Source organism: Micropterus salmoides, unplaced genomic scaffold (assembly GCF_014851395.1).
Source record: "Micropterus salmoides isolate LMB-PRFRI ecotype aquatic unplaced genomic scaffold, ASM1485139v1 Ms_hic_scaffold_16, whole genome shotgun sequence".
In the NCBI taxonomy this organism is placed as follows: domain Eukaryota; kingdom Metazoa; phylum Chordata; class Actinopteri; order Centrarchiformes; family Centrarchidae; genus Micropterus; species Micropterus salmoides.
Genome location: NW_024040707.1, coordinates 16,998,789 through 17,025,834, shown reverse-complemented (window position 1 = coordinate 17,025,834; position 27,046 = coordinate 16,998,789). Strand labels below are relative to the sequence as shown.

At 41.5% G+C, this 27,046-nt stretch overlaps 2 protein-coding genes and 1 long non-coding RNA gene across 3 annotated transcripts; 1 reads left to right on the top strand and 2 right to left on the bottom strand.

Annotated features, from left to right (window-relative positions):
• The first annotated feature begins 4,694 nt into the window (after positions 1–4,694).
• On the top strand, positions 4,695–20,303 carry LOC119905433 (tetraspanin-2-like). Its single transcript, XM_038722469.1, has 8 exons — positions 4,695–4,906; positions 11,570–11,672; positions 17,095–17,192; positions 17,328–17,402; positions 17,488–17,571; positions 17,684–17,740; positions 17,825–17,908; positions 17,999–20,303. The coding sequence occupies exons 1-8, from the start codon at positions 4,838–4,840 to the stop codon at positions 18,062–18,064; spliced, it is 636 nt and encodes a 211-aa protein (XP_038578397.1). The 5' UTR covers positions 4,695–4,837; the 3' UTR covers positions 18,065–20,303.
• Positions 14,955–16,781, bottom strand: LOC119905436. Its single transcript, XR_005444819.1, has 2 exons — positions 15,857–16,781; positions 14,955–15,726 (listed from the first exon to the last, which is right to left on the bottom strand). It is a non-coding gene; the product is annotated as an uncharacterized LOC119905436 (long non-coding RNA).
• Positions 20,304–21,668: 1,365 nt separating the features above from the next.
• Positions 21,669–26,955, bottom strand: LOC119905432 (mitochondrial glutamate carrier 1-like). The gene is made up of 10 exons (XM_038722468.1): positions 26,823–26,955; positions 25,869–25,978; positions 25,318–25,443; positions 24,873–24,928; positions 24,318–24,408; positions 24,120–24,238; positions 23,820–24,015; positions 23,558–23,715; positions 23,355–23,430; positions 21,669–23,249 (listed from the first exon to the last, which is right to left on the bottom strand). Exons 2-10 carry the CDS (start codon positions 25,889–25,891, stop codon positions 23,090–23,092), a joined length of 1,005 nt encoding a protein of 334 aa, XP_038578396.1. The 5' UTR covers positions 25,892–25,978; positions 26,823–26,955; the 3' UTR covers positions 21,669–23,089.
• Positions 26,956–27,046: the final 91 nt, after the last annotated feature.

The following is a 27,046-nucleotide window of genomic DNA, read 5'->3' as shown; positions in this document are numbered from 1 at the left end:
TCCCCGATGTTGCTCTCTATTTCTTCAAATATATTGTTACTATTAGAGGCTGTTCTAAATCGCTAAATCTCTGTTGACACTGCAGCATTATTCCAGGACAGGGGACAGCAGCCAGTAGCAGAGTCGACTCTTCCTAGGGTGAAGGAATGTCGTTCCCACCATACTAGCCTGAGAGTCCAGCTATGCGTTTTATACACACAGGGGAAGATGGATTGGCTGTGGTGTTCCCAGCGGTGCAGCAGAATTCCTGTCACCTTGGAAAATTGGTGTAAGCACAGCTGTGGGAAATGCCTGTGAGCCTGTGTACGTGAGGAAATACATACAGATGGGTGACAAATGTGGTCCAAAATATCCCATAGGTGCTTCCCTAGGTTGAGATCTGGTGAATGTGAGGGCAATGGCATACAAGTCACATCATTTTCATGGTATGCATTTGCAATATTTCTTCACTCACTTAAGCCATGTCATTCCTATTGTCACCAGTTTGTTTTTAAAAGATGTAGGTTGACAAGAAGGGCAGTGTAGGGCAACCGAGAGAAATATTCATCAGATCAGATTTCATCCAACATAATTCAGAAACTATACGCTGGTTTGGCAGTAACGTAAGAAAAACAAGTACTTTGCAACACATGGTAACGGTACTACGTAGTGTATAGCATATGAATAATATACATTACTTTACTAGAAAGCCCCATTGACAAAAAATAGCTGGAGTCCCCTATTGACTCCCTTTAAGTAGTTCTTTGGTAAACAAAAGCATTTTTAGGAGCATGCAGGAATATGTACATTTTGCCGCAATGCTCCTTTACAAGACATTTAGACAAAACTGGTAATGATGATGCACTGACCTGTCCTTCATCATCTTGATTTATTTTGTTCTTTGGTGGTGCATATTCTGAAGAAAACTCGCAAATGATCAAATTCCATTCAAACAAACTGACACACAATGAATCTGGTCCCTTGGGGGTCAGCCCCCCTCCGCTTCCACCAGCTGGTAATTCAGACCTGTATACTGCAGATTATCTTTGTATTAGCCAGGGAATGTGTGCCAATCACATACATCTACACATTTTCTCTCTGTTCACATCGCATGCCTTGGACAGGATTTTTACAAGAATATGCTGACCTCTTGTGGTTAAGTTGAAGTCTATACCTGATAAATGTTGGTGCCTTAAGAAAATGAGAGGGGATGTTACAGAGCCCGCTCTCTCTCTCTCTCTCTCTCTCTTCTTTGCTCTCTTTTCACTGAAAGCTGAATTCTGTGCCTTGCCTCACATCATCACCCTCCCCAGGTACCAAGATGTGCTCTCACCCTCACTAATGCTGCTACTTTACAAATAATAGTACTATTCAGCTATGGATGCGTTGCCAGGAAACCTCATCGCTGCAAGACTGTCTGATCAAAGGTTTTTTTTCAGAAGGTGACCCCAGACAACCTCTCACTTTGGCAGGAGCTGCAAACATGTGGTGTGGCACGTTAACTGTTTTTTTATTATTCTTCTTCTCATTTTTTTCCGCAGTAGCTGTCAAGTTAGACAAGGCGGTGACCTGCATTTAAAGAGAGAAGGATGAAGTTGAATTCTGGCTGCAGACTTTGCACCTACACAGAAACCGAGTAGAGACAAGGTGTGGTATCACCGTATTTTTTTCTTATAATTTATTTAATTTTGTATACTTTTCCAAATTGTTTCAATGTCAAGTATAGGCAGACATGCAGCTGGATGAAGACATTGAATAACTTGTCTGTGACCATTTGTAAAACCTTGCATTTGAACTACTCAACCCCCAGTACATGACAAAAGAACACAGACTGTTCTCTGAAAATAAATGACAACACAGTCAGTGCTTGCAGTGTAAACAGTAGATGGTGCTATGCTGCCACAGATAGAAGTCTCCTTCACTGCTAAAGTCTCTCTCAGTTTTGTGTTGTCACAACTGATCTAAGTATTGGGATCACAGCTTCATTAATATTATTTTCAAAAAACAAACAGCCCAAACAACTTAATTCACCTCGTTTGAGACTGTTGTTGACCTTCACATCCGACTGATATCACAGTTTGTCATCAACAATGACTTCAGAGCTGACGAAAAGGATCCAGGCCCTGACTCAAACATGGGCGTAACAGACAGCAGCTATATTAACAACAGCTATTACTGACCCCACCCTTTCAAGAGACAAGGATAAAAATAAGGAGTTTATTCAAATTCTGAATATACTCAACAATAGAAAAGACAACAGTTTAAATTTGTTTAAAACTATGGCTGGCTCACTGTGTGTATGAAATATGGTCCTGTTGGCTAAAAGAACAGAGCAACTGGCCATGCCAGCCCCCCGATGGACCTGTTAAGTCCTGTCATGTTGAGCTGTAAAATTATCTAGTCAGCTATTTGTTCTCTATTTTCATAGAGGTTATGACCTGCGCTCGTTTTTCTTGTTCACATGTTTGGAACCACATAGCAACCGAGCCGCCAACAGCCCACAACAAGCTGGGACATAGTGGTCTTGTCCCAGTCTCATCAGCCTTTCCTCTTTTGGCATTGCTCTGGTTAGCATCCAAACTAACCACCCTCCCCCCTCCCCCCTTCCCGTTCTTTTTTTTTGTTTGTTTTGTTTTCTCTCTGTCCTCCGCAATTCCCTTAATGAGTCTCACAGCACAAACTCTGCTGCTTTGAGAGTTGACAGTTAATTTTTTGAGACAGACGGGACATGTGAGTGGCTGACGAGAACTACATGTTGGTGATATTCACATAAATACATCATCTAAGCATTTGTAGCCCGTCTCCCCCTTTCTCACTACCATGCCATTCTTGTCTGACTCCTTCTTCCCTCTAGCATTCAGCTTGGCAGACCACTTTGGTCCTCTATAAGGATATTTTCTAACCATTGCCTAATTTCCCAGCGATAAAAAGATGTCTGCTCTCCATCATTGTGGGGGGAATATTTATGTTGAACATTGAGTTACATTCTCCAAGTCACAGTTAACACTGAGGGAAGAAATCCAGCAGAAGAACTACTCTTACTTTTATCTAGTTTGTGTTTATATGCTATGCATAAGGTAGGACAATGCATTTACAAATAAGAAGTCAATTGTGCTTTAAGTTCAGAGAAATATGAACACAAAATTGACCCAACTCAGGACTGGGCTAACTTTACCCAGTACCCATGGGTGGAAAACTACTTGTAAAACTCAACATCAGTTAAAGAAAAATACCACATACACTAACTAACTGTGACATTACAATAAAAATGTTGTTTTTTTCTCAAAGAAATTATGACTTCTGTTGTGATAAAAAAAAGTCCTACCTTTTCCAGGGCAGTTACTTGTTCAAATAGATTTTCATTCCATCTTTAAAGATTAAGTTGAATGAGGATGACAGAGAGATGATAAACTTGAGTGAACTGAATCTCCGTGCTTAATTTAACACCATGGGGAGCAAAACAGATAGAAGAAGAAAAGAGTTTAGCTCCCAGATCATTCTTTGATAATTGTTCAACTTGTCTTATTGACAAACGATTAGGCAACTTCCTTTTATAAAAATTCTTGACCCTTTTTTCTCCCTCCACGTGATGCTTATATTGCTGCAAGAGGTAAATGCTGTCTTGTAAAAGGAAATGAAGTAAAACCTGTCATCTAATAATGAGATTACAAAACGAAACAAATCCTTTTTAAGGAACTAATTCTTGCATAGATGCAAGGCTTTCTCTTTTTAACTTGCTGTCTTAATAGTATGTTACCTGCACTGCGCATGAGGTTTGACATTGCAGTAATTCTGTCATCAAATATGCTGGTTCCCATACATCATATGTGAGATGCTATAACTGTATGGGATTTATATCCCAGTTGAAAAATATCACAGGTTCACTGTCCATGCTGATGTGGAAAGTTAATTCATTACAGGCTGTCCTATTTGAACAGTGACTGTTTCTTAGTTGGGTTAAATCACAAACTTGGTGAACACTGATCTTTATTTTTGATCTATATTGAAGGTGCGAGTGGATGGTAACAGAATAATAAGTGGATTTAGCCTACATCAAATAAACACCATTATTATATATCTTTTGGTCACTAAATTAGCTTGTCAGCCAATGTGGTGAAAATATCCTATGGCAGAAAACCATTGCTACTATGCATAGCCGGGCAGACATTGTGGTGTGTAATAACACTTAATATAATAATCACCCCAGACAGGCAGTAGCATATTTATTACACTAGCAGAGAAGAAAATAACAGAAACTCACAAATTAGAAGGTTCTCAGATATACTTTTTAAGAATATTACAAACACTTAAAGGACTTCACAGTCAAAGCAAGTGTTGCCAATGATGTGCTAGTTTTCTCTGCAAGTTTTCTTACTGTGTTGCTAGAGGCAAGATTTTACCATTTTAGAACCATAAGGTGGCATGCGGTTGCAAACCTGGGAGGCAAATAGAAAAAGGACATAGTGGATATCAGTTTACTACAGGTAAATAGTAAATACTTTTTTTCAGGGAACACAACACTTAGGCCAAACATTTGCCAAGTCTCCATCGTGTAGTCTCGGTCCCCCCATCAGCCCCCCTCTGTATCGAAAGGGGCGGTCTGGAAAGAGTTTAAGCGGATCCTGCAGTGTTTTGTGTGCGTGCACGCGCGCATGTGTGTGTGTTTGTGTGTGTGTGTGTGTGTGAGAGAGAGAGAGAGAGAGAGAGAGAGAGAGAGAGAGAGTCTGCTGTGGAGGCGCTTCTTGATGCACAAGTGTTGTGACCGGGGTGGACTGTTATTGTCACGGTGTGCGCAGCCAATACTACCGTCGGAGCATTTTGCGGGGACAAAGGCAAAACGCAGAGACATCCTGCCGAAATGGGGAAGGTGGAAGGAGGAATGAAATGTGTGAAATACCTTTTGTTCGTGTTCAACTTTATATTCTGGGTAAGTGCATGTTCGGTGTTATCGCTGTGTGGCAACGAGATGCAAGTTGTGCGTAAAATGAACACGCAGCAAGTGCAGCAGCGCAGACTATTCACTCCACACAGCCGACTTTCACACCCACGTGTTATTTTTAGTAACGATGCTGGGATTGTTTACAGTTTTCGCATTCGTCCTCTTGTCGGACTCTTGTTTGCTTTAATTAGTTGCCGTCCGGCGTGGGGTTAAGGCTACTCTGCGTGGCGCGGAAAGGGTGACAGCCAGAGGTTTTTAGTTTTGGCTCGCCGAGCTCAAATCAGATTTTCCACAGAGGAAAAAACCCGCCCCCCTTTTCCCGGGGAAGCGTGTTTTTGAAAGGGAGACTGAATGAAAAGACAGAGAGAGGGAGAGCGACTGAGAGGCAGCATGGAAAACAAAGTCAGCAGTTGGCTCTCTGCGCCACATCGCTTCATTAACAAAAGGTGCAGAGCTGATTGATAAACTGAAGTTACAACCACCTTGGGGCACAAAATCCCCCAGCTGCCTCCTCTTCTAAATTAAAAAAAGCAGCGCTTGGGCACTAAGGAGAAACAAGAGAGTCACTTTATCCAAGACAAACTGTCAGGTGGATGTGAAAGGTGTGCGTGTGTGTGTGTGTGCGCACGCGCGCGCGCGTGTGGTCTCCACACTACTTTGCACTTATTCTCATAAACCCTGACATATTTGTTTGTTTTTTGCAATTCCATTCATACTGCATGCTATTAATGAACACATTAATTTCAAATCTAGAGGAAGTTGGTGGATAACTTGTGTGTGTGTGTGTGTAAGGCTCACTTTGGCCTATGTGTGCCACCATTCTCTTTCCTCAGAGGGGACGGTCCTTTGTGTGTGTGTGTGTGTGTGTGTGAGAGAGAGAGAGAGAGAGAGAGAGAGATTTTCCAATAAGCATCTGTGGAGTGGATCAGGTGGTGAGTGCAGCGTGAATGGATCCATTGTGACAGTGGGACAATAGCATAACTTCAGTTTGCTGCTCCTGCCTGGCTAAGCAGCTGCGCTTGCTGGAGCCCTAAATGTGGGAGCCCTGCACCATTACATGGTTCTATCTCCACATCCAGGACAGGTGTGGCTGTTGCTGAAATCTCCTTTTGATACATCTGAATGTGGACACATACAAAGACAGTCAGGTGAAGGTGAGAGAGGACAGACAGAAAGAGGATGGGTGATCGCCTAGCAGACAAGAGTGAATGTTCAGTGAGAGAAGAAAAACAGAGAAAGCAAGAGGGCCAATATGATTGGAGAGAAAAGGGTCACTGGGAGATTGAGAGGGATATTCATGTGCGTGTGTGCGCGCTCACATGGCAAAAGAGGGACAGTTGGCATGGACTTGACCCAGATAATGACAGAAAAAAGATCCATATGAGGATAGCGGGAAATTCTGTGGATGTGTGCACTCTGCACATCACACAGGAGCACAGAAACACCTGAACGGATGCTCCTCCACCCTTTGGTTGCTAGTTCTCCACATTCCCCATGCACTTTCACCTATAACTTAGCCGTGATCACCCTCCATTCACAATCACAGCACCCGCCCCGCGTGCAGCCCCCTCTCTTGATGTTGGAGTGAGAGTTGATGAGACGATGAAAGCGGGTGGAGGAGGGGCAGAATTGTTGCCCTTTGAACCCCCACAACCCCCACCCGCGCCTCCCAATGAGCCATGAGTGGATGGCAGAGCAGATCCAGGCTCGGTGGCTCTTCTGTTGGACGAGGCTGTGACGCTGAATATTGTCAACAGATAGGGGCTGTGAGACGTACTGACACTCACACACTTTAAGCCCAAAAATGAAGATGCTTTTACCTGAAGGATGAAGAGCACCATGCACTTATTTAATAAGCTCATTTGACACACTCAAAACACAGTCATAAATCAATACTTAGAAAGTGACTCTGTGTTTATAAGTCTCTCTCACTCCATGTCACAACATCATGATGTAGTGATTCCTGCAGGGTTCCTTAACTAAACTGTCATTAATATAATACAGACAAGCTCTTGTATATATAACACTGATAGCTACAAAAACAAGAGCTTGCAGCAGAACATCAATACCTTGCTAGCTTGCCTGGCCTGTGTTTATGTGCTATAGTTCACTGAATGCCCTGTTTAGTCAAAAATTAAGCTTGGGAGGTAAATGGTGTGGGGCAAATATTGCTTCATGGTGGTGTGCGTGAAAGGTGCAGCACAAAGTGTCTTTCCCACAGATATTCCTCCAGCTTTCTTCCTCCTCATCAAAAACAACTGAGATAACACGTTTTGGGAGTGTTCTCATTCTTATTGCCTTAATGATTAATTTGGTTAGTTAGATTAATAATTCGTTTAATTGTTACCTGCCTTTGTCCGTCTGCATGGCTCTTCATCTTGAAAAGACCACACCACTGTTTCTGTTTGTTTTCTCCATTGCTTGAATTGTTTCAGACTCTGCCATTGTGTCAGCTGGTCGAACAACAATATTTTTGATTTTCTAGCCAGCTAAAACTGCATGCCACATGATTACTGCAAAGAGCCAAAGTTTCAGTCAGTAACTGTACAGCTCCTCTTCTTCATGAGCATGATGTCTGTGTGGCAGGGAACATGGCAGCCTTCATCATCCTGCAATGTGCTTATTAAACATAAGAAATGATAAGAAATGATACACAATGCATTCCATTTTAATAATTGGGTGAGCTTAACGGAAAATGCAACAGAACAGGAGAGAAAAGATGTAGAGAAATGTGTAGAAAGTGAAAGACCCTGACAGGAAAGTCCCAAACACTTTATGGAGCTAAATGAGCAGTGATATCATTCAAAACAAGTGGGAAGAAAATTAAATGAACATTTACAAAAATAACTACTGCCATATTGTCATGTCTGTCGTCCAAATGAAAGGTAATTGGTTTTTCTAATACAACAATTGCATGACCGACATCTTACCTACCTGGAAGAGTTCAGAGGGCTGGAATGGCATCTTACTTACTTTCTGTGATGAAACCTGTGCCTAACGGTGTCCACCAAGGCAGTGCCCTAGGTCCTTTGTTGTTTCTATTGTATGTCAGTGATAAGTCAGTGATAGTATATTTATTTTTTAATGCTGACACTGCTGCACTATTGGATTGTTTTCAAATTTATGTTAGCTTTGTTGAAAACTAAAATTTAGTTAATGGCGAGGGTTAAGATAGTATGTGTTCCGAAAAGTGAACGCCAAGACTAAGTTCCTTGTCAAACAATCTCACTTAATGTACAGGGATTGTTTAAAGCTTTTGGCATCAAGTCTGGTGCAGGGCCACTTTGATTATGCTTGTATTTCGGGTATTATCAGAGGTTTGGGTAATAAATTATAGGCATCAATTTAGGTATCTATGGAATCCATCTATATTTATGTAGCTGATTCAATGGGATGATTGGCAGCAGGCTTTACTGTTGCAATTACTATCTATCTATATATATGTGTGTCAACATTTAAATTTTAAATTTACACACAGTATAGAGAGCGATTTTCAGATTTTATCCATAACCCTTCACAGCCATTATGTAGAAGAGGCGTCTAATTCAGTTCTACTAACATGCACTAACTTTAAAAATATTGACTCTAAATATTGCTCCAGTGTTCAGCCCTAGCGGCCTCCACAACACATTTGCGTGTGTTGTGGAGGTTCATGTGTGCCACTATGCGCCCCCTCCCTCACCCTGTGGCAGAGTACAATGGGATTTACTCCACCCATAATTATCTCACTCCTATTTACACTTTCCTTCTGCCCATCGTTTTTAATATGCACTTGCATCTGTTTCCCCAAACATATGAAAGACAGAAGACCATTTTTGACAGGCTTAAATCACTCACCAATTACTGCTGGATTTAAAGAAGCAGTTTACAGTTGTTTTGCTGTCATAGACTGCTTTTGTTTTAATTTACAGTAAGACTATTTTTTTTATCTTAAAATAAGCCTAACTTAGAAAGTGGATAATGCCACAGACTGTCTCTGACCAAGACCACAGCCCTGTGTCAGCTCAGCCCCTGTTCTCATGGAAATTTCCCTCACAAAAACACTTCTTAACTGCACCGTTAAAAAGTAGGCTTTACAATGTAAAAGAACCTCAATAAAGCTTTGACAGAGAGATTTCCATCCAGACATTCAAACGATCCTCAGAGGACGCAGGGGAACTCTGCTACTCTCACTTCCATCTGTGTTTTAGAGAAATATAGGCTTTACAGGACCTATATAGGACACAGGTTGAAGTTTTTACTATGTCTCTCAACAAGATGCTTCTGTAGTCTGTGTCTGTAGGCAAAGAAAAAAAGATGATGGGACCTCTAATGGCTTATTCTTTCTTTACCTCTCCCTTCCCTCTTTCATTGTGTCTGGCTGCTTCCCTCCTATTGTGCGCCAATGCGTATAGTCACAGGGAGACAGTGGGTCTTTGTCCTTTGGGTGAGGTTGGGAGGGAGGGGGCGGGATGAGGTGGGGTAGAGGATACATGGAGATAAGTCAGGGGGCGGGATGGTAAATTCAGGAGGTAGAGAGGCTGAGGGACGGGAGGGGTGTGTCTGGTGTCAGACAGGGTAATGATGGCAGACAAAGTGGTGGGGGGTATAGCAGGGAGGTACGTAAGCAGTGGGGTTAATGGGACCTTTGGGCTAGTCAGGCTCATGAGTGCCAGAGTTAAGAATGTACTTAGCATGTCAGCTACTGAATGCAGTGCTGGATGTAGCCCCCTGTTCTAAAATGAGACCTTTCAGTGTGGTATCCATCTATGCATGTGGTTTTCAAATGTAGCAATAATGAGGTTTGGCTGAGCTCTGACCTCTTTCCAACAGTGAAACAACCACCTGCTCCTCCATACAGCACTTAACATAATCTAGCTTTTGGACAACACCAGCTCTTAGTAATGTGTGTATATCCACATCATTCAGTGGGCAGCAGTCCTCGCCTCACACCTCCAACAACACCATCGCACCACCAGGTGTTCCGACAAATACCAGTGTTAAGTAGATCCAGAGCCTCTCTGTCACACTAATCCAGCCTGGTTCAGTAAGTCTACATATCTACCGAATTCGCTTCACTGTACTTTATCACTTTGGACCTGCTAATCCTGAAACCCCAAGAGCTCAGCTGTCCCATGCATCACCACGCATGACACTAAATCATCCATTTGGGAGGAGGTCGGCTTCCCACCACCTGTCCTATTCCAATGCTTTACAACTGAGCTACTGGCTTTACTTCAGACCAACACCATAAAATATAACCTGCGAATCTGAAGCAGAGGAGCAGAGGAGTGTAGACAATAAGGACGAGGATGAGATACAGAAGATGAAAGAGGTGAAACAAGAGCCAGCGCAGAACCACAAAAAGGCAATGTAGATTTGGTAAACAAGAAGACATAAAGCAAAATGAAGATACAGACATGGGATTTTTTTTTGTTGCCTTAACTTGGCAACGTGGTTTGTTTCTCTAAATAAAGTCACTTAACAGAGCACGAGGACACCAAAACAAACAGTCACACAAACAGTGGTCTACCTAAATTCTCGAACTAGGACACAGAAGAGACCATGTGACAAGCACTCTCCATTTAGACAAATCATTTTGCTTCTGCGCACGTAGCCACACACATAGACACTGTGTTGTTTTGAAGCTCAGCTCAGAAGGTTTTTAGACTGGATTATCCTCAGGGGGCATAGGCTCAGTGATGGTTAAAACCTCCATATTGATCTGTCAGTGGAGCACCCACCACAGTTTCTTCCCTTGAGAGCAGAAAAAAAGCATTTCCTCCTTTCTGACTTTTTTTTTTTTTACTGCAGTCAGTTTACCACAAAACAAGAGCATTGCAGGGAGTATGATTTCAGTCCGTGTATACTGATGGTGGATTAGATATAGGAAAATATGAGCAAAATACAACCACATTTCCAAACAAACAGGAGAGCTTGTTAAAGCTCAAGGTGCCACACTGCTGCCCGTAGCCAAGCTATGGTCATTTTCTCCCTACTGGGAAGCCAGAAATGACGAATGGGTGTTTCAAAGTTACATAAATTACATTTTGCTGGGATCTGTTGGCTTAGAACACTAAATCATCCACCCACGATGTAGACAGATATTCAGACCTATTGTTTTGACACACGATATTCAATGTTTAGCCCAACTAACTCTTACTGAAATTGTACTCCTGTTGCAAAGGGTGGAGGGCCGCAGTGGAAACTCCACACCACCAATTGCTTTTTTTTATGTGGAAAATCACATTCAAGGAGAGCTAAAGAACCTCTGAAGGCCAGAAAAACAGATGAACACAGTGTTGTGTTTGTGATGAATACTGAAACCAATTCACAGCAATCTAAATCCAGGATAGAAACATGCTTCATTATGACATGCATAAAAGAAAATTTCATGTTCTGCTGTATAGTTAATGACTGTGTTTCTCAAAATAAGGATCGTCTGCAACCATGTGACAGTTTCATAATGATTACATCTTACATCTTTAAAAGGAAAGAAAATTAAAAGGAGCAAAAAGGAAGACTAGTTAGGGAATACAGTTGGTATTTATTAGTGTTTGGTTACAATTAAAGCCATGACAGCGCATGTCTGTGGACCACTTGTCTACAGAGGTCATTTTTGTGTTTGTGTTTTTATGCATTTTTTTGTCTTAATGTCATCTCTCTCTGCAGTTGATGGGATCCTTTGTTCTGGCAGTGGGACTGTGGCTGCGTTTTGACCCAGAAACTGTGTCCCTGCTCAATGGTGATAAGGCTCCAGACACTTTCTTCATTGGTGAGTGCAATAGCTCCATACCTCAGCTGATCTCCACAGCCGATAGATAACAATATGCTGCAAAACATTCTACACAAGGCCATTGTTTCAATACACGTGTTGAACAATTCACCTCAGGTTTCATAAAAAAATGTGTGTCTTTTTTATAGTTGTTGAGAAACCTAAGCTGAGAAAACTAAATGGGTCATGGAAAGTTAAGTTGTTTCACTCTGAAGTATCAGCAAAAAAAATGAGTTGTCCTTATTTTTTGTAGTAATGTATCACTTTACATCACAAGTCAGAGGATGAAGTTTGCTAATTGTGATATATATATATATATATTCCATAGCAGTCCATACAAACTGGAATGTATAATGATAACATAATGTACTTTTCAAATATGCTACACAATTTTCCTCTCATCTTTGTCATTCTCAGTCAGGAGAGGGGCTTTAAAATAGTGTATTGACATTTTTCATTGCATCTCCCTTTGCCTTGTGAATAAGAAATGCCTGTCTCTGTGTCAGAGGCGATATTCCTACCACAGGTTTCCCTCTATGCACAGGCACACACAAATACACTTTCCAAAAGCACATACAAAAGCCCACACACGCACAAAAATCGGGTGTAAGGAGAAACTATTCAGTGCTTCGGTGCGAGTCAGTCTTTTTGTGTGTGAGTGTCATAGCTCGGTGGGTGTCTCAATACCAAGACGCCGACACGTTTAACTGTCCGACTTGAAGAATACTCTGCTGCTTTTGTTTATTAGGCATGTGCGTGCTTCTTTCACACAGGATATGAGCGTGAATAACAGGAAATTACTGCTGTACATGGAGCGTAAATGCACGATAGAAACCACAGTGCTCTTAACCACCTTTCAGTCAGTCACCCTGCCAGATGGAAAGAGCGTGTGTAAAATGGCGTGTGGAAGAGGACCATCATAGAAGCAGATTGGGCTACATGGCAAAGATATGAAGGAAAAACAAGATGGAAAGGCAAATGACATGAGGAGGAGAGAGTGGTGTCCCCAGTCCCATCATGATTAACCTTCTCCCACTCTCTGCAATCAGTGTGATACTTATGAAAATGTCTGTTATTTTAACAGCCTCCAGGCTAAAATATTCTCTGCCTGATGGGTACTTTATTTGCTTCTCTGAGGCCAGTTTAGGACATATAAGGTTGTGCAATGGTAGACAAGTGTTGCAGATTTTCTTACAAAATAATACTGGTAAGGTATTTCATCACTTCGTCCTGTATATGTGTGTGGACAAAGACTCAGATGTCCATGTGGTTTGACTGGGGATGGGTGGCCTCTGTCAAGTTCTCCGAGAGTGAAGTGCTACACATGGCTTTGACAGTGAGAGCGCTGTCACCACGGACAAAGCTGAGAGCACTCAGCAGTTGCTATGTCTCATTCCCATGGCGTCAAGCCCGCTCAAAACTTGCTTTCTTGCTTTTTTTTGTTGTACTTCGAACTTATGAGAAAATGAGAACATGACTGTTTGATTTTTTTAAATTATTATTGTGACATGCGGCATTTGACACCTTAAGCTGGAAACTAAACTCTCCTTCCTAACGACAATAGAAATGACACACCCAACTCAATTATTGTATGACATCAAGTCTTTTTGTTGACCGCCGGGATCCTATGACCTGGCTTCCCACCTGAGCCCATATCACCTGGGGGCTGATGCGTCCTCTCTCAACCCCGTCCTGTCACCTGGCAACAGACCCCACCTGTACGACCACACTGCATGCTGGTGGAACCAATCTGTTGTTGAAATCCTCCCTGCAGAATGTTTCCTAATGAGTGGATCCCACTTAGAGCTCCTCCTAAATCAGGCTCCTGCCAACAAGGTTATTTACAAGGCATCTCATGTGAGGACGTTATTAAAAGGCACAATAAACGTGGGTCCACTCCTAAAGAAGGGTCTGACAAAGCACAGATCACTTTGCTGCCATTTGCTCAGCTGACCACAGAAATAGTACAGTCTGAAATGTTAATGCCCTATATATAGCTCTATGCTGTCCTCTGCTGGTGACTCTACAAATTAAAATGGCCAGATGAGCTGGACAAATCTGAGCATGTTACAGTTTTTCTCTCTAAACTCTACACACAAATCCCTTCATTTCTCATTGCCTACACCATGTGGTCATTGAGAAAGCAGACATTCAATATTGTTCACTAAATCAGCACATGTTGAGCTCAGTTAGCACAAAGCTACCCAGGTGGAAACACAGTCAAAATTGATAACACACCAATCAGAAGCTTCAATAGATAGATAAAAGGGCCAGAGTCAGTTTATTCAGGTTTGGAACAATGGATCCAGAGAAATCTGAATGGAAGACAGAGGACACCAGAGTGGAGGAAGAGGAGGAAGAAGAGGAGAAGGAGGAAGAGCAGTAAGAGGTGAAGGAAGAGGTACAGTTGGAGGAGCAGATGGGATAGGAGGAAGATGAGGAGGCAGAGCAGGAGTAGGGCAGAGGAGGAGGTGAAGATGGAGTAGGCAGGAAGAGTAGGGAGGGTGAGGAGGTGGAGAACAAGAATCTCTGGCCTGTCCCAGACCAAAGACATGCTGGAGCAGAATAATTTGTTGTCTGGTGTGTTGTAGTGTACAGCACACTAAGGAATTTTTTAAAAAAGTGCGCAAAATTTCTTTTGTGATCATGTAAAAAAGGATTTTGAGGGGGAGAACTAGCAACATTACTTAACCATTTTTTGTTGTGTTGAATTTATCCAACCATTGTCTAAGACTGACTTGTAGTGTGTGTTTGAGAGCTTGTGTGTCAAGTCTGAGGGCAAAGTTTGTTTTTTCAGCAAAATTGAATGATTGAGTAGAGAGCTTCATTTTGACCTGAAAATAGGATGTTTGGGGAATTGGGTGAGAAGTTGTGGATTTGTCTAGTTTTGAGAAAGAGGCATAATTTCAAGAAATGTTAAGAAAAACAGACCTTTTTATGCTGATACATTAGATGCCTTATTCTTGGAACTCTACAAAAAAAAAAAAAAAAAAAAAAAAAGCAAAACCCCTCAGTTCTCCTGCAAAAATGAAACTTTACATTCAAAATGGTATTTCCCCCCCCCCCCCAAAGACACACTATCATGAATAGACATTCATAAGAACCAGTTGAACACTGATGTGCTCAATGTAAAACACTGATGAATGGAAAACACCTCTTCTCCATTCATCATAATGACTTAAGCCTTTTTTTGTTCAGGGTTACACTTACTACAGACCGTACATACATAAGTGTGTTGTAAACTATTTGAGAATATTTTTTTTTTAATACAGAACACAAATACACAGTAAAATATATTTTATTTGTCCCACAAAAACAATGTATACGGTGTACATCCCATTCCCAACCAACATAAAGTTGCACAAAAGAATTTACTGTACACAGTTTAAAAAAAAAAAAAAAACCCCACCCACACAAACTATGCCGCAACTTCGCTTCGGTTGCAGTCTGGCCACAGCACCTCATCCACATCACAAGCAGTGTTTTCCCTTGCCAAGCAGCGGGGGGGAAAAAAAATAAATAAATATCGCCTAGCATGGCGATTCCAGCCATGAAGAGCATCAGCTGCTATATCTCCACATGCATCCTCCATAGCTTGGAGAAGAGGTATATGAGTTTGTGGATTTCAGTCATGAACTTTCCATCTCCAGGCAGAAAAAAAAAAAATTCCTCAAGAGGATTGAGGAATGGAGAATATGGAGGGAGATAAACACCTAAAAAGCATGGGTGGGCAGTGAACCAGAGCAGCCCTGTGTAAACCTACGTTGTCCCAAATGACAACGTACCTGAGCTGCTCTGGGCCGTCTACCTGATCTGGTGGAATGAGATCAGATGGGCGGTGTTGAAGGGGCCAAGGGTAGCATGGTGATTGCTGACGCCGTGGTGGGTAGTCGCTGCACACATTGTGATGTTCCCTCCGCGCTGGCCAGGGACTTCAATGGCACGCTGGCCGATGACATTCCTTCCCCTCTTATGTCTTTGTGAGGTTGAACCCAACCTCATCAAAGAAGATGAACTGGTGCTCCACTGCAGCCACCTCTAGCTCAAGGACACTCTGAAACATACATGACAATATCAGAAATAGACATGGAGTGGTCACTATTGTGAAGCACAATCATTACAATATTGAAACATGTATAATTTACTGTATACAGTGTTGTGTATGCATCAGTTGTGGGACTCACTTGCACATAGTTATATCGCAATTCTTTGACTCTCTGAAGTGCGTTCAAATGGCACCCTGTAGACCTGCTTCATCCTGAGATGATTTCTGCACATGACATGGTCCAGTGTTGATAAGCTTACCCTATCAATATTTTGAAATCTCTCATTGTTTGATTATTTTTCTTTGTATTTGCTGTAATGTTGTGGCGTTGTTTTCTAGGACCATGTTTGATTTCAGTTTCCTGTTCAGGAGACTGAAGATGTTCCCAACCACCTTGTGTTGGTATTCTTTCAGTTCTGCCAAACAAATAGTAAAATACTGTAAATACAAAGTAGGTATACATTTCCTAAATACTTGAAACATACTTAATAATACAGTATTTTTACAGTCCTACAGAGCAGTCCACAGGCAATATTGTACTACTGTACTCATTGAGTACTGTATTGATATGCAGTACTGCAATTTGCTAGTGAGAGTAGATTTCTTACCTATTCTCATTTCGGAAAGTCCAGATGATGGATGCTACAGTGTACCTGCTCAGATTTGGCTGTACTCTTTGCCCAGCCTCCCTCATTGTTAGACCATGGTTGACCACATGATCAACCAAAGTGGCTCAGATCTCATCAGAGATTAACGTCCTCTTACACGTCCTCTTACACGTCCTCTTACACGTCCTCTTACACGTCCTCTTACACGTCCTCTTACACGTCCTCTTACACGTCCTCTTACACGTCCTCTTCTGCCTCTGTTTCCAATGTTAGCATCCATTGCTCTATTGAAGAGCTCACCTGTTGCCCTTTTATGCTAAAGCTCTGATTGCTAATTGGAAAACTGTGTGACAGCTGTTGTGCCCTTGTGATGAGTCAGTGTGCATATTTGAATGGCAGTGTGTTCCTTGTGAAAACAAGATATTTTCTGCATGAAACTTGTGCCAAAAGCAGAGAATTGTGTGTAGTGTTTTGAAAAAAGTGTGTTTTAGAACTGCAATTTGAGTGTAAAGCAGGAATTGTGCTTGTAGTTTAGCAGAATTGGTTCAGGGGGTTGGTGAATGAGTTACATGTTGTGGTCATTGTGTCTCAAGTACCAGAATTTGTGTGTAAACAATTGAGAAAAACTGTAATTATTTTGCTAAATAGAATATATCACATTTAAAGGTATTCTGATGGTTGCCTCATGATTAAAGGTCTTATTTACCTTTTTTAGTACCACTACACCACTTCTTGTAAGTGATAACTTTCTTTTTCCCTGTCCCTCCAGGCGTGTATATCCTGATAGGTGCTGGCAGTCTGGTGATGTTGGTTGGTTTCTTTGGCTGCTGTGGAGCTGTTCGGGAATCTCAATGCCTGCTGGGTTCAGTGAGTACACGTGCATCCAAACACAGGAGCAAATAATGGAATTGAAATGCTTTTGTCTTGGAATTTTCAATTAAATAAAAAATACCTATATTATCACAGATAATTCACTCATTGTCATTTGTGGATTTTTTTCAGTTTTTTGCCTGTCTGTTGATCATCTTTGGTGCTGAGGTGGCCGCAGGGGTCTTTGGATTCTTAAACAAAGACAAGGTGAATTTGCTATTTTACAGAGTAGTGCAATGAGTGTGATAAATCCCAGCGGCACCACATCATTCACTTGGCCTTGCTCACACAGATTATCGAAGATGTTCAGAACTTCTACGCAACGACCTACAATGAAAACAATAACGGCACATTGATCATCTCCTACCAGAAAGTAGTAAGTAGAAAAGTCTTTAGGGTAACACTATGTTCTTAATACATACCGTATTTAAATGCCATTTGCTTATGGATATGCTCCCATCATATGATGTTTTTATTCACATATTCAGCTGAACTGTTGTGGAACCATAGCAAACCCCTGCCCTGATCTCAAACCAGACACTACGGTAAGATCTGTCAGATGGAAATGTAATTCTGGTTGGTACACTACGACTTGACACTGCTTCACTCCGCTTATCTCTGGTATGCAGGACTGTGAGACAGGCATCAAGAACTTCTTCAACAGTAAACTCTACATCATTGGGTACGTGGGCATCGGCATTGCCGGAGTCATGGTGAGTGATGATTGGAGTCGAAAACACACACAAATATGCACTTTTCTGTGAGTGACTTTTTAGTAAAAGTCTGTTTTTTCTTCTCAACAGATCATTGGGATGATCTTCAGTATGGTGCTCTGTTGTGCCATTCGCAACAGCAGGGAGGTCATTTAACCTGGATCCTTGACCTCTACCCCTCACATCCCCTGTACCCTGCCCCGAAAGACTGCACAGCTTTCAGTCAAATGTCAACCATCATCCATCCAGTGAACCAGGAAGAGACCATGTTAGAAAAGTTCCTTCCCACTATGGTGCTCAACCCAGCTCTCCTGGCCTGATCTTCCACTATTTTCTCTGCATTTGTCTTAATTTATTTGCAGCATACCCTACATTTCATAACATACTGATAAGACTTGGACCATTCACATTTCCTGTGGGAACAGTAACATTTCTGATGTTGAAACAACAATATGTCAAATAGTTTTTTCCTCATGGCCATTTGGCTACCACTAAAAATTTTAACCCACATACTGTCACAGAAGTGTCAATGCTTTTTCACACAGCCTTGACACTGACCCCTTGGCTCTGGGAAACTTTAGCCTGCGAGAGAGCAATCTGGGGTGAAAGCAGCTGAGTTCGCTTATCTGTGCAGTGTGCACACAAATGAACACACACACACCCACACACACACACGCACAAACGCGCACAGACAGACAAGCTCAGCAATGTTGTGTTATACGAGACCATAGCCTTAAAAAAAAGGTTGTCTGGAATCTCATAGGGAATCCTGATTGGTGGAATCAGAGTGGGCTGTCAAGAGAGGGAACGGCCAGTGAATGTTTTGAGAATACAGCCATCATGCAGCCCCAGCGCTCTTACTCACACACATACAGAAAACACATAAGCTATGAACTGTACAATCAACACAAACCACTCTCTACAAGAACAATCTGCAGTTATTTTAAAGGAACAGTGTAACATTTTCGGGAATACGCCTTTTCACTTTCTTGTCTGTGCAGTAAATATGCACGTAAAGCTAACAACAGGTGAGTTTAGTTTAGCTTAGCATAAAGACTGGAAATAGCTATTCTGCATTTGTTCCCAGGAGACACCTGGTAGTTGGTAGATGGATTTTGTAACCTTATGACCTTTTTCTGCAGATTTTGTTACCTTTGGACAGAGCCAGCCTAGCTGTTTCACTTGTTTCCAGTCCTCATGCTAAGCCAACCGGCTGCCCTCTTACGTAAGAGAAATCCCTCTATGAGTCTCGACTGTATGTCAAGACGATCATGAGGACATGTTTACAGGCTAAACATACACTAGACAGTCGACTGAGAATAGGCACCGGGGCTGTGAGAATCAGTTATCCAAGCAAGGCCTTTGATCTCTTCCCACTTCCACCTTTTAACCCCTCTGTGCCTTAAAAGTGCATCATCCACAACAAAAGAAAAACTGGGAAACGACCCCTCGATTCCCCTCACCTCATCAACCCCATCAGATAAGAGGGTTGGGAAGACATAAATGGAAGATTAATCACTTCCACTTAGGAAGGTATATTCAGGCCACTGTTCATTCTTTAGGGTTTATTCCAAGTGTCAGGACTCTGGTATGTAAATATGTGTGAGTTTTCTTGTAGTTGTCCATTATTTTTGGCTGATGTGTTACTATTTAACATGCCGTGTGTAGACAAAGGCTTGCAGTAGTTGTACAGTGTTGTAGTCGTGACGGTGTTTGCAATAGTCAAAGCAAATCCAAACTAAAACAGCTTCTTAACGTGCCTTTCTTTCATACCAAGCTATTTTTGAACAACACGTAGCAAAAGAACGTAGTGTGTGTACATAAAGTTTTGTAGAGTTGGACTGCAATTAATTGTCACACATTCAACCAGTAGCGCATATGGCTAGACCTGCCATTATTTTTTAGGTGATTTTTGAAAGTGTTGCACTCAACTGTCATCTCTGCCAAGAAAGCGAAATGATGAAAGCAACAACTGTTTGTCATCCAACAATTTCAAAAGCCTCTTGGTACTAAAAAAATCTGTTCTGAGGACCTAACCCAATGATCTTTATGGTGTTTATGTTCAAATGATCAAGCTACGTGGAAGACTTTTCACATTTCAGTGTAATGAGACAAGTGAGGAGACAACAAATGCTTACTTACCACTTCATGTTGTTGGGACTGTCACTTAAGAGGAGATCAACTGGGAACAGTTTCATGCAGCTCCATCCACAAAGCTGTAGTGTTCCTCTGTTGTTTGAGCAAATCTGAAGATGTAATGTACTGTGCACATAAAAAGACACTGTGTACACAGTAGAGCCTTTCGTAGTTGATTGTGTGTTAATTTATTTTAATACCATTCCAGGCTTCTCAGGAAGATAGGTGTTTGAAGTTTAATAAAGCTGTTTTACAGTTTCCTGTGTCATATTTCAGCACAGAGGTGTACATGTTCTGAAGTCTATAGTCATTTCCTGTTGAATTGAACTAATGCAAGAAGAACATTTTAGTAATTAATAAAATGATGTGACAAAATGTACTCTTCCAGTGGCCTTTACCAAGTAGCGTGTTTATTAGGTTATCTGAATGACTTTGCTTATTAGTTTATTTTCCAGATTTGAGGGAGTTATGGATTTCACTCATGAAACATGTCCAGAAAAAAAGGTTCAAAAGATGTGGTGCTTGGCAAAAACAAACAGAATCATGTATTTGTCAAAAGCTTTTGACTGTTTTTTTAATAAGAGTAGTTTTGCATATACGTTTATTATTCAGACAAGCAGCTTTCCTATATTTAATAGCATGTTAAATCTATTATCTTTTAATCATGATATCAGCATCAGACTCCATAACACACACAGCCGTAGTCACATCCTCCAATTGCTGCCTGGTTTCAGGCCCTGAAAATACACCAGTAAGTCCCCACACTTCCAGTCCTTTCTAGCACTGCAATACAACCTCCACTCCTTGCCAAATGTAATTTATACAGGGTGATACTTTCATCAGATTTTGCGTGCGTTATAACAGAACGTGCAGTGTCGACACTAGGGAAAAAGGCATACTAGGAAGAAATCTTTCCTTTTTAAAAGTAGGGAAAAAGCACTTAAATTATTTGTAACAAACTTTTAAATGTCTCTCTCCAGCCCCCATCAGTTAAATATGCAGATTTAGATTCCAAATGTAGCAGTGTATATTGTAGTTGTAGGTATAAATTTATGAGCTGCAGCATCCCAAGGAAAACCAACACTAATTTTTTGTAACCCATAATATACAGTGAGGAGTAGCGTTCTAGAGGTGAAGGAATGAGTTATATTTAAGCAAAGCATGTCTTTAAGGCAGCTTGTGGAAAAATCAAAAAGAATCCATGTAGTCATTTAAGAGAAATGTTTTAGAAACACATTTAAACCATTTATTACATCATGAAGTGATTTCTTCTCAGCTGATTACATTTGATATCCCCTGCGATTAAGTAGGTTTCCAGGTTTAGTTGCATGAGTTCCACGTCAGTTTCATCTTTCTGCACTTGAGCGTACAGAACAGCTGAATATTTAGTTGAGGGGATAGTTATGTGTGCAACGCGGCAAAGGCTCAAGGACTCCCCTGGGTAGAGTTACCCCAACACTGCAGCGTGATCATTTTAACTGCCACAAACTTATCCATGCCAGTGACTTCTGCTATTTCCAACAACCCTACCAAAGAATATATGACTGAGTTCCACCTTTGTGACTATATACTATAATATGAAATAATTCAAGCTACACATACTCCACAAATAACACAAGTAAACTGCATTTAAACATATTTATTCAGCATTTGGAAATCCGTATTTATATTCATTAATAATTCTAAAATGAATTTTCAATAATTTTCTCAACTGGTTGAAATGCTTGAGTTTAACTTGCCATTTGAGAACATTTTTAAAAATACATGATAAATATTTACATTGTTAAAATTGTTACAGTAGTTTGACCCATGAAATTAGTGCACAACCCTACATCGCACTCTGCTCTGCTAAATCCCCAACATGATACATTCAAGTGGGCGCCTGTATCTCTGACAAGATACCTGACCAGTCATAGACAACCATAGTCAACTTAGAGAAAGTGGCTATATGTAAACCGTGTTGCACTTTTTTTTAGTAGACATGGTCCCAAAAGCACAGCAAATGCCATAAATAAATCTTGTCCATCATCAGTCTAGTTTACCACCGTCAAACAACATGTCCATCACCACATTAGCAGTTCAACAAAGTCAACTGCAGAAGGCATTATTGAGCCGTTTAGCTCTGGAGTTCAAACTTGTACGTTACATAAAACAGAGTTGTGTAAGCTGCCACAGAAAGATGTACAGTCAACCACAATTGTTCTGAAAAATAAACCCCAGAAAGCACCTATGGACAGCTACCGTCTTGTTACCAACTATTAAGCAGCGTAGACAAGGGCCCAACCAATTCAGAAGCACCAGAAATCACTCCTTGTAACAGAAAGTAATGCAACACAGAATCCCTGTATGGCATCCCAGTGGACATGCAGTCCAAATGTTTCAGTCATTCATAAGCCATGACCCACTTCTGTTTTCCAGATATTTTCCCCAACCAGGTTGTTTAGAAGAACATGTGACAATCAGTTTGTGAGAGAACTTATTTACCAAATGACATCCGCTTCAAAAACAAATACACTAGAAAGAGAGCAACATCGATGGCCAAGGTTCATTTAACCCTTTCAACAGGATTGAAGCTATTCAAGTAAAATTTCAAGTCTGCCTTTCTCATTATTTAGTAGATGCTCCCTGACACAGTAAGGGTTTTCAACAACATGTAATAGCCATCACCTAGTGCTTGCCAAGATGGGGCATTTGGAGGGGACATATACAGATTACAGTGAAGGGTAATTGATACAGCGTGCTTTTAGGGATGGGGGCTGAATCTAAGGAAACAGGGAGAAAAGGTTTGGTGCCACTGGCACAGTCAAGTCAGATCTAGGTGAAATGGCGATCATTGTTGGACTATCAACTCCTTAAGAGATAGTCATGCTAAAGGCATATTTTGAAACCACTTTTTGTTAAAAATAAAATGGAATCTCTCTGGTCCCTTTAGCTCTGAAAGCCTCCAACAATAAAGAAGGTACACAGTGCTGGGTCCATGGCTATGCCCAGGGCATAGCGGCCTGTAATTTAATGAGGCGGCACAAAGACTAGGAAACATCTTGTTTATACAGAGTAGATGTTGTAGGGGGTGTACCCCAGCAGGAACTCTCCAACTCCTACAAAGTACACAACCTGGGCAATGCCAAAGAGTGGTGCAATAACCAGGGCCCTGCAACTGGCCCCCTTGAGGAAAGCTCCGGGGCCCTCCTTTCTCAGGATCTTTCTGCCATTGGAAGAGAGAGTGCAGGGTTAACATGTGACATGGGCCAGTCATGCTACCCTTGGAGAGTGAAAGGCATAATGTTTGATGTTTGTATGACTACTTTACCTGACACAGTCCACCACTCCGTTGTAGGTTTCTTCATTTGCTCCTTTTTTGAGGGATTGTAGCCTTGTCTTGACCACTGCACAAGTGACACAAAACTTATTTCAGTTAAGAATTGATTAAATCTATGAGACAACTTTAGTTTTCAGTTGAAAATAAAACTGATAATCAGTTCCCAGTCCCCCAGACATTGACCAGTCACTCACCGTCACAAGGGCTGACAGTCACAGCAGCAATGGATCCAGCCAAGCAGCCAGACATGAAGGACCAATAGAAGGGCACAGATGGGTCTTCAGGTGAACGCTGGCCGAGCTGGTGCAGATGTGCAAAAAGAGGGAAGTACACAACGGAGAACGGGATGTCCCTGAAAAGGCAACAAATAAGGAGATTAAGTTCAGCACATTAGCAGGCCGATGACCAAAGATGGACAACCAGGTAAACAAGAGCAAGTATTTAATGCCATCTCACCTCATCAATGTGGCTCCAAGTCCCCTGTACAATCCTGGGACTCCTTTGGTCCTCAGCAGTTCTCTGGTGATCTGTGTGGCGGACACTCGCATGACTTGAGACGCAGGGCTGGTGTTGTATGAACGGCTAAGAACAGCACTGGTCCCCCCCATCTTCAGAGTTGTTGCTACACAAGGCATCACCCTCTGCTGGGCCACTGGCAGATATAGGAAAAAGCGTTTTTTGCCAGGGCATAAAAAGTGACATCCCAAAGCATTATTTGATGCATGTAATCTATTCATCTGATTTCCTTGTAATTACCTAGCCTGCCAGCATCCTGCAGCTGGATCTTGAGCATCTCCATGGGTGTGGTGACAATGACCTGGCACATTCCTGCACAGCATCCTGCCAACATCTCCTTGACCACTGTCAACCTGCCACTGAAGACACATACTGGGTTAAAAACCAAGGATGACATTGCAGTGAAGGAGTCCTGTCTTGCTGAGTGCCACTACTCACCCATCTTTGCTCAACTGGTGGCGGAAGAAGTCATTAGCAGCTAGTTTGATGGCTTTCTCTGGGGTTACCAGGGTGAGATTTACTGCAGCACCTGCAACAACAAGCATATAGCTCTTTATTCTAATGAACCAACTACTCTTCCTGAATCACACACACTGAGTAGATTGCTTGCACAGTAGAGAAATGAAATAAATAGGAAAAAGTAGAGAAACTAAAGACAGTAAGATGGCTATAAAAAAAATTAACTCCATTCACTGGATCACAGAGGTTGTCAATCAGATAAAGAAGCAATAGTTTACAATAGAGGCATAAATTGGACATAGCTTCAGTGCAGGCTGTGCAGTGAAAAAGCATGGACGAAGAAATTAACCTTGCTCAAGAGAGGCTTCCTTATTTCTTTGAAGAAATTGGTAGGTTTGGTTTAGGTCACATGAGAAACGTGTTGGTCACATAATAAATGTATATCAGATCTAAAATACCACTATATGATATATTTGATATTCTGTCCAAGGACAATATTCACCAGGTTAGTATGGACAGTGTGACTAGTCCTACCTCTGTACATGCCAAAGTAGCCTTCAGATTTAACTGTCTTTATTAGGCAATCCATCCTGAAGGGGGAAAAAAGGATTAGTTCAGCAAATTTATAGGAAACACCTGATGGTTACGCAATCATCATCAAGTGAGTATAATATAATACAACCAGGGCTTGGAAAGGAAAACTGTTCATGGCCTTCATACAAGGAAGGAAGAAGAGGAGCTCAAGCTTAATACTTAATAAAAATAAATCTACACGGTCAATGACCGCAGAAAGATACCTTACACTAAGGGTGTTACTCAAAGGTAATGATGGATAGACTGAAAGAATGTGCATGGTAAGAAAGGACTATTATATTGTGCATTTAATGAAGTTTAAAATGTCAGGCAGGTTTTTGACAATACATGTGAAGATCCTTTCAATGACAATGGAAGATTTTCTTTTGGCTGGTGTTGTTCTTACATGTTCTTGTAGAGTTGCTGCCCGCTGCGCTGGTTCTGCAGGCGGGTCTTGGCCAGGTCGATTGGAAACACACAGGTGACTCCTACTATGCCTGCAATCCCTCCATTGATCAGTTTGGCTGGAAGGCTGTGTAAGGATAAGTCAAAACAGACATGTGCATAGCAATCATTCTTTTCCTACAAGTGGAGTAAGGCAGGGCACTTTCGGACAAGGTGACAAAACCTGCTGTAATTTAACTGAAGCAATAGAAGGATTGGTCATTCATCAGGCATTAGCATTGCAACAGACCTTGGTATAATGTGACTCTGGGAATTAGGTCATCCAAAAATAGCATGTCAACAGAGTTAATCAAACATACACACATGTGCAGGAGGCATTATACATCCTAAGGCTTCTATAATTTGCCATGTTAACTCTAGGGAAACAACAGATGGCAAACTAGATTTGTTTACTCCATAAAGTTAGGAGGAATAGGCATGCTTTATTCGTATTTTCCTCTCTCAGCAGCCAATGGTTTCATGCTGGAGGGTTTGGATAGAGCAGGTTCATACCTAATCTGTTGTTGCTGGGCCATGGTTCTTGGTTGTCTGGAGTGCAAAAGTTGGTCAGCACAAAGGAGGCGGCCGTAGAGGGAGTGCAGGCGGAGAGTCCCTAAGAGACACTGAGCAAGGCAAGAGTAGAGAGAAACTCAGGGTTATATATATGCACACAGAGGCAAGTCCAGCCCTGCAGATCCAGGGATAAATTCAACATTACTCTCCACCCACTGCACTGGTAGCCAGGAAATTGAGCCAACTTCAGTCATCGCAATATCATAAATCACAAACCAAACCACAGTCCAAATAGCTTTCAAGGATACATCTGCCTACTGTGTGAGGGAATTACAGTTGCAAACAGGTCATGTGTCCAGGGGTCACAAAACTTTACACTCACTGAGTGACTAAAGTAATAAATAAAAACAACCTTGATATTATTTATCTTCCATTATTATATTTGTAACAGTGAGATGATTAACAAAATCAAACAAGTTAAGAGAATCAGAAAAGTTGGATGAAATATATAGGAGTGTGCAAAAGGTGCTGCAATACATTGCCTGATTAATGTCACTCACAGACATAGACAACTATATTTTGCACATTCAGTGACATTCATAATATGTCTGGACTAGAAATAATTAAGCTCTTCAAGAAGAATCTCAAATGCTCCAAAACTTGCGGCTTTTCTGTAAAACTTACTTTTTTTGCTTCTAAGTATTAAATGTGCCTGAATGGATGACACGTTAAGCTCGAAAGTGACCCAAGCCTCAGTTTGTTAAACACAGTGAGTCTGCAATCATGCGAACAGGTGTTTAGGGGTCAATTAGAAAAACACATTTGCAAATGTTGTAGGCCTACACCTGCCGTGCTGTTACTTTAATATGCTACTTTCAACAATGTAAAACAGTATTCTTTAAAAAAAAAACATGATTATTTTACATCTCATAAAAACAAAAAGAACCTGTCTACCTTTAAATGAAGATGGATCAATGTTCAGATTCCGACTCTTCCTCCCCACAGCAGCAGGACTCAATGAACGAATGGAAAGAGCATGCGGCAGTAACGGATGTTCCCGACCTGACTTCTTGGCCAATGAAAAGAGTTTTGTAAAGTAGGCTGGAACAACTAGTCTCAGGAACCGGTTAGTATGATGCAACGTTGCGTTGATGTTGGGAGGAGACTTGAACACATGT